At 43.4% G+C, this 8,538-nt stretch overlaps 1 protein-coding gene across 1 annotated transcript; it reads right to left on the bottom strand.

The window, feature by feature from the left end:
- Positions 1–394: 394 nt before the first annotated feature.
- LOC136606177 (taste receptor type 2 member 4-like) lies at positions 395–1,213 on the bottom strand. Its single transcript, XM_066589001.1, has one exon. The coding sequence runs from the start codon at positions 1,211–1,213 to the stop codon at positions 395–397; it is 819 nt and encodes a 272-aa protein (XP_066445098.1).
- Between the last annotated feature and the right edge of the window lie 7,325 nt (positions 1,214–8,538).

Here is an 8,538-nt window from a genome sequence, read left to right as displayed (position 1 = left end):
CTCAAATCTGCAATAAAATCCAATGACTGCATTGACTTCTATTGGATTGTGTGGTCACAGGGCTGCACTGGGATCTTTGGCTTCATTACCTGTGTAGAGGCTAAAGTTGCTGTATAGTTCTAACCTCAATCTAAGACTAATTATCCCAAGACTAAGAAGGTTGTGGACTTTCTAATTCCTCCAGAGATCTGTAGATCAAGAAGCCCAGCTCTATAGTATACTTCTATCCTTATATAATATCCTACGATGCATTTTCATCCTGTCCAGATACAAACCTAAAAACTACAAACTTTGCTAATTTCTGATTTTACAATTAACCTTCAGTTGATACAGAAGGTTTACTTTCCATTTCCTACTATTAGAAGATTCTCTCCACCTGAGCTTTGGGGTCATCTCATCTTCTCCACAAGAAGCGGACCATATTGGAGACCTGAATCCGTAGCTTAGCCGTCACATAGATCAGATAGATGGAATGGAGGGTGGGAGGAATCTGACACAAAAAAACATTTCCCAATAACCCAAGTACTGCATAGCTTTGCTTATAAGTCAGCTCAAAGATAATAGAGACAGTGGAACAGAAAAGGGAGAATCCAGTGAACTTGATGGTCTTGTAGTAAGGATCCAGTTGACTTGTTTTATTTCTTTCGGATTTCATTCGACTCACATGATGGTAAAGATAGATAATGAGCAGGACTGAGGACACGAAGTTAATGAGGAAGGGTCCAGTAGTCAGAAATATGAGCGATGAGATACTCAAGCTCATTAAGACATTGTTATATGTCTCCTGGGTTGAGTTATTGGAGATATCAACATTAGCTAATAAAGAAAACATCAAAGCGTAGCTGACAGACACCATCACAGAAGCCATAATGAGGTGAGAGACTCTGTTCAACACAAAGATCTTCAGCTGTAAGCAGAAGGCATTCTGCAAGGCAGAGATCTTCAAGCAGAAGATGACAGAGAGCAAAGTGGACAACCAGATGCTGGAGTGCATGCAAGTGAACTCAAGAAACATAACTGACACAAAAAACAAGAAGCTCAGTCTACAAAAGTAAACATACAAAATAACTTTCAGCAGACCTATAACAGGAAAGACCATCCTAGAAATCCCGAGGGACGTGATGACTTTGTCGGCTGTGGACATTGGTCTTACTTTCTTCCACTTAGAGATGTTCACAGCTACAATAAATACATTGATGAGAAATCCAGACATGATGAAAATTCCTGCTGCCAAGGAGAGAACTTGATTTTTTGTTGCCATGGAGGAGGCGGCCATTGTTCTCTCAGCTTAGTATCCCGTTCTTATGAAAGCTTACATCGGTCAGCGCTGAGCTGACAACTGATATTGTGATGTGCAAAGCAAGTGGAGATGCAAAATGACTGCAGGTGATTATATGAACTCGAAGAATGCAAATGGTGGAGATTTTACTAATCAGGGCTGGGCTTGTCCAATGCCGCAGATGGGAGTTTTTCAGTGTTCTGTACAGACTTTTCCAGCATGTGATGTGTACAGCATAAAGCAAGATTTGCTCACAAATGGCACAGGATTAGAGATGAGCGAGCACACTCGTCCGAGCTTGATGCTCATTTGAGCATTAGGGTACTCGAGATGCTCGTTACTCGAGACAAGCTCCACACGGTACTCGAGTCAATTCCATTTCCTTCCCCGCATGTTTAGCGCCATTATTTAGCCAATAGACATGCGGGGAAGTCATTACCACTTCCTCCTGTGAGGTTCCAGCCCTATCCCACCCCACAGTAGTGAGTGGCTGGTGAGATCAAGGGACCGGCGAGTACTTAAAGTGGCCCCGCCCGCGGGTCGCCTCAGACACACACTGGGAGATATCAGGTAAACTGCTGCTGCTCATTCAGGGAGAGTGTTAGTGTAGGATCCTGTCCTCAAGAACCCCAACGATCCTTCTTAGGGCTACATCTGACCGTGTGCATTACTGTTGTGGCTGCTGGGAGCAGTAGTGCACAATTTTTTTCCCCCATCTCGGACTGTGCAGGCTATTACAGCTATAGCGTTCTCAGTCTGCAGTCTATTATACGGAGTATAGGGACAGTGCTGCTGATATACGGAAAGTGTTAGCAGAGGTGCTGTCTTTAAGAACCCCAACGGTCCTTCTTAGGGCTACATCTCACCATTGGGCCACAGCCATTTCTAGAGGGAAAGCTGTTATATCCACTATACAGTCCGTATCCTCTGTGCAAAAAACCAAAATCTCCTTCTTAGGGCTACATCTCACCGTGTGCATTTTACTTGGTGCCTGCTGGGAGTTGTAGTGCTTCCATTTTTGTATTATGCAGCTAGGCCTGTTTGCAGCCTTTCTTACAATTTTTTTGCTGGCTGGAGTGTGCAGTAACATACCGCTCTCACCGTGAAAGTGCACGCAAATAATTCTTAGCCTACTGCTGTGAACAAACTTATTTATACCGTTCTGGGTCTGCAGTGCATTAGACAGCGGTCTCTTACCGCAAAACAGTACTGTAATATTACCGGGGCCACTGCAAAGTATTTCAGCTCAGCCGCTGTGCAGAGCGTCTCACAATACCATTTCCGGTGGTGGGGTTGAGATAGCCGCAGTTATCAGCACTATCCACTGGCTTTAGAGTCTTCTCCCACTCCACACAGCCTCTATTATCTACAAGTCTCTGCGAGTGGTAAATTACCCCTAGATATCAGCGCAAGACAGCGGGTTACTTTTTTCTAGTCACAGCATAGAGCCTCCGCTATCTACAAGTCTCTGTGTGCGGTGAATTAAGGCCCAGTTGTCAACGATGTACAGTGGGGTAATTTATTTGGGCCCTGCTCTATTCTTAATCCGCCATGATGAGAAGTAGGGGTAAAGGTCGAGGATGTGGACGTAGACGCGGATGAGGACGCGAACGTCCAAGTGAGGGTGTGGGCACAGGTCGAGTTCCTCTTCCAGGTGAATCGCAGCTGGCTGCTGCGGGATTAGGAGAGAGGCAAGTTTCTGGGGTCCCCAGCTTCATATCACAATCTATGGGTCCGCGTGGTAGACCTTTATTACAAACAGAGCAGTGTGAGCAGGTCCTATCGTGGATGGCAGAAAATGCATCCAGCAATGTATCGACCACCCAGTCTTCTACGCAGTCCACTACTCCCGGCTTAAGGACTGCTACTCTGAATCCTCTGGCTGCTGCTCGTATAATATGTTTTGGATGCTACAATTTTGCTATGTAAGCTTTTTAATTCAAGTTTATCAGCTTTCATTATTTTGTCTTCACTGGTATATACACCCCAAGTGAAGGGCCAACTTAAGTGGCAACTAACATGCGTGACCTTTACAGGCCAACTAATATGGGCTTGCCCTTAAAAATCGCAACCACATATCATCATGTTAAAGTGTATTACCTGAAACGTACGTGGCTTGGGCACGGCACCCAAAAGGTCTGTGTTTTTTTTATCTATCAGAAGAACTGGCCCACAGATTATAGGTTTGCAGGAAATGCATCTCATGGTAGATAGGGTGGACCTTATAAAAAAAGCTTGGTTTTAATGGTTTTGTCATTCATTCTACACCTCGTTCTCCAGAGGGGTCTCGATCCTGGTCCATAGATCGGTGAGGTGGAATCCCATCACTACCTAGAAGCCAAGAAGGTAGATTTACATTCAAATAGGCAGAGGTAAACACTAGGCCATATGTTATTCTGTGCATATATAACCCGGATATCATGGTATGTATGCTCTGCAGGCGGCCATAGCATTTTCACACCAATATCCCCTAGTGGATGTACTTTGCATGGGAGATTCTAATAGTATGATGGGCCCACTGGAGGACAGATTCCAGTGAAGCTCGCAGTCTGCTGTGTTGCGACAGCCTTAGATGGGGTGGGGTGGATCGATCTAAGGCAGTTAAAACATCCTGAGACCAGAGAATATGCCTGCCACTACATTGGAAAGGGCTCCTTGTCTCGGCTAGATTATATATTCAGTATGCCAACACTTGCTGTCAATGTAACATCCATCGCTCATGGTCTGCGGGGCATATGAGATCATACTCCTATCAAGCTACATATTCAATTCTTAGCACAGACTATAATACCTAAATGGAAAGTACACCCCTTCTGGTTAAAATTGATAGGACCGCATGACAACATCCCAGATCAGTTCTCACAATTTTTACAAATTCACAATGATACTATCCCACATACACTTAAATTGGATTCCCTCATATATAGCATATATTCAGGGTTGCCTTATATCCACTATATTGTTTATCAAAAAAAGTACCTCCCAGGCAGACTCCTTATTACAGTCACAAGAAACTTAAAGCGGTTGTCCCGCGAAAGCAAGTGGGGTTATACACGTCTGTATGGCCATATTAATGCACTTTGTAATGTACATTGTGCATTAATTATGAGCCATACAGAAGTTATCAGAAGTTATTCACTTACCTGTTCCGTTGCTAGCGTCCTCGTCTCCATGGTGCCGTCTAATTTTCAGCGTCTAATCGCCGGATTAGACGCGCTTGCGCAGTCCGGTCTTCTTCTCTTCTGAATGGGGCCGCTCGTGCCGGAGAGCGGCTCCGTGTAGCTCCGCCCCGTCACGTGCCGATTCCAGCCAATCAGGAGGCTGGAATCGGCAATGGACCGCACAGAAGCCCTGCGGTCCACCGAGGGAGAAGATCCCGGCGGCCATCTTCACCAGGTAAGTAAGAAGTCACCGGAGCGCGGGGATTCAGGTAAGCACTGTCCGGTTTTCTTTTTTAACCAGTGCATCGGGTTTGTCTCGCGCCGAACGGGGGGGCTGTTAAAAAAAAAAAAAAAACGTTTTGGCGCGGGACAACCCCTTTAAAGAGACTATATATCTCACCCCACTGAAATTGTTGGCTGGGCCTAACAAGACTATGTAAACACCAGATATAAACCAAAACTAAACAAAATCTTTTTTTCACTAAGCAACGATACTTCGAAATGGGGAATCAATCAAACCCTCTCCTGCCTAATATGATCAAGCAAAATAACCAGACTAACACAGTCTTAAAAATCAGAAATACACAGGGGATAGAAATCTCAGAGGCGCAGGCCATTGCCGCCACTTATAACAAAATTATGAATAACTGGCTGACCTTGCATTTCCAATGCTCACAACAGACCAAATAAACCTCCCATTTACATTAGAAGAAGTGCAATAAGCAATTCTTCATTTGGCCATGAAAAATCCCCTGGACCTGGTCTCCCTGTAGAAATTTACCAAAAATACATAGAACAACTCCCCCCCTCCCCTACTAGGTGATACCCTACAACACACTTTGGAAACAGATTCCCTCCCCTCCTCATGTTAGAAGGCTACTAACATAGTATTACTAAAACAAGACAAGGACCCTTTTTATTGTGGCTCATACCACCCAATATCTTTAGTAAATGTAGACTACAAAATATTAACTTAGATTCTAGCCACCAGGCTCAATTAGATTATCCCTACACTCATCCACCCTGATCAGATAAGCTTCATAGTAAATCAACAATTATTAATATATGCAGAGTACAAACAACTATCCAAATTGGTAGGAAATATGATATGCCACGGACCCTGGCTTCACGAGACACCAAGAAGGCATTTCATTCCCTAGAGTGGAGCTTTCTAGAATCTTGCTTTTATCAATTCAGATTCGGCCCACAGTTCCAAAAATGGATTAAACTTATCTATAAATCCCCAAACGCCAACATGTAAGTAAATGGCATTCCCTCTGACAATTTTCCTCTTTCTAGGGGTACTAGACAGGGATGCCAATTATCCACTGCTTTGTTCTCACTGGTGATTGAAGCCTTGGCTATCTTACTAAGAGATGCTCCGGCCTCACGGGTGTTGAGTTGGGGGGACGAGAGAGTGTAGTTGGACTTTATGCAGATGATATAATACTTTTTCTTCAAAACCCAGACAAATAACTTTCCCATGTCATAAATATTAGTGACACATTCTCTCATTACTGTGGCCTATACATTAATTGGGAAAATCCACAATAATGTTCACTGCGCAAAGCTCGGTTATAGACTGATGTGTAACCAGACATAAGTTACCAGTGGTATCTAAATTTAAATATTTAGGCATAACAATGATATGTGATCACGAATATGCCTTGGCCAAAACTATTGACCCACTATAGGATTTAATCAAAACGAAAATCAGACTCTGGTCTAAAGTACCCCTCTCTGTGGCAGGGAGAATAAATCTAATTAAAATGGTAATACGGCCTAAATGCCTATACATCATGCAGCATGTACCGGTCAAGATCCCGCTGCACTTCTTTCAATCTATGAATTCCATACTCACTACTTTTATTTGGAGTTTGTCTTGTGCAAAGGTTAAACTATCTATGTTACAAAGACTCAAGGACCAGGCAGGCATGGCCCTCCCAGATCTCAAACTTTATTCCCTGCTAGGACAGTTGAGGAACCTGAGATCATGATTTTTAACCCCTTAATGACGCGGCCTATTTTGGCGTTGAGGACCAAGCGATTTTTGGTATTTTTCCATCTCTATTTTTCAAAAGCCATAACTTTTTTATTTTTTCGTCGACGCGGCCGTATAAGGGCTTGTTTTTTGCGTGGCAAACTGTAGTTTTTATCGGTGCCACTTTTGGGTACAAAGACAATGATCGTAAAACTTTTATTATGTTTTTTATGATAACAGGAAGAGAAAACGCATCAATTCTGCCATAGATTTTTTTTTCTTTACAGCGTTAATCATGCAGCATAAATGACACAGTAAATTTTTTCTGCGGGCCGGTACAGTTACAACGATACCAAAATTCTTATATTTTTTTTAGGTTTTTACACTTTTTTGCAATAAAACCCCTTTTTTTTTGGAAATCTTTTTTTCTCTCTATAGCTGCATTCAAAGTCCTGTAACTTTTTTATTTTTCTATGCACGGAACTCTATAAGGGCTTATTTTTTGCAAGACGAGCTGTAGTTTTAATTGGTACTATTTTAGGGAATGTATGGCTTTTTTGATCACTTTTATTGCATTTTTTGGGAGGCAAAATGCTAAAAATTAGCATTTTGCCTGTTTTTTAGCGTTTTTTTTTACACTTTTTGCATTACAAAATAAAAAGCATGTTCAACTTTTTGTACACGTTGTTACGGACGTGTCAATACCAAATATGTGCGGTTTTAAATTTTTTTCACCTTTTTTAATGCTAATATTAAAAAAAGCACCAAAAAAAGGGTTTTTTTACATTTTTTTTTACATTTTTCTTTTCTTTTTTTACACTATTTGAGTCCCTCTGGGGGCTTACATCACTGCACTGATGATCGCCGTGAAAAGGCATGGCAGAGCTACTGCCCTGCCATGCCTTATCGCTTATACAGCGATCATAGGCATAGGCACTACAGGACGCCAGTGCCTGGCGTCCTGTTGCCATGGAGACAGGCCGGGCTCTCGCGATAACATTGCGTGAGCTGGCCGGAGACACAGAGGAAGCGTGCTAAGTAGATCCCGGCAGGGAAGGGGTTAACAGCGGGGGGCGCATCTCCGATGCCCCCCCGCTGTTGCAGCGGGATGCCGGCTGTGACTGACAGCCGGCTCCCGCTGCGGGATAGCGCGAGGTCAGTCATGATCTCGCGCTATCCCGATGACATACCGGTACGTCATTTTGCGCGAAGTACTAGCCTGCCATGTCGTAGCGGTATGTCATGGAGCGGGAAGGAGTTAAATGAAGAATTCTCTATATCAGATTATTTCCTAGGTGAAACAGTAAATGGGAAAAATGTAATAAGCTGCCTTGGAAGACCAGAATACACTAGAGCTGCTGGTCTATTCCCGCTACATAAATTAGCCTTATTTGTCTGTCATCTGGCCAAATCCACTGAACGTTTTGAAGACATTGTACTGGAACTTCCACTATGGAATAGCCCCACCCTCCCTGTCATGAGTTTGCTACCAGATCCCCAGTACTAGGTGGGATTACGGATAACAACATTGGTAAGCATATATAGGGCTGGTATGTTTATCTCCTATACTCAATTACGTGATGACTTGCAAACAAACCACTTTGCTGGTCTGCTGTCTGCTGTGCCACTGTTCCATGGTCATTTAATGTGATAACTGTGTGTGAATGGCATGTTCCTGCATTGCTCCACTCAAACTGAAATGACTGATTTGACTCCATTTCTTACCATATGCATCTTTCCCTATCACCTCCCCAACAGCATCCCCCCACCTCTATCTCATATAGTGTTACTGGACATATTTTGTTTCCCTAAAGAGAGCAATTAACCTATCCATCCCTCCCTACTATTCTGTCTATTTGCCTTGCAACACACTCCATTCATATCAGCCCTTCCCTGTTCTCCTCGCCCATGCACAGCTCTCACGCAGTCCTCACCTTACTTAAATGCCTCCATCCCCCATTTACTGCTGCCTAGAAACAACATAGCCACACTCACAACTCCCCAAATTACCTGCTCACCCTCTCTACCATACTACTTTTAGCTGCAGGGGACATCTCTCCCAACCCAATAATTTAGGAGTTCACTCATATGCATAACAATTCTTGTGCTGGCTAGAT

The sequence above is a fragment of the Eleutherodactylus coqui genome, chromosome 1 (genome assembly GCF_035609145.1).
Source record: "Eleutherodactylus coqui strain aEleCoq1 chromosome 1, aEleCoq1.hap1, whole genome shotgun sequence".
Lineage (NCBI taxonomy): Eukaryota > Metazoa > Chordata > Amphibia > Anura > Eleutherodactylidae > Eleutherodactylus > Eleutherodactylus coqui.
The sequence above is the reverse complement of the archived record's forward strand: the minus strand, read 5'-3'. Positions and strand labels throughout refer to the sequence as shown.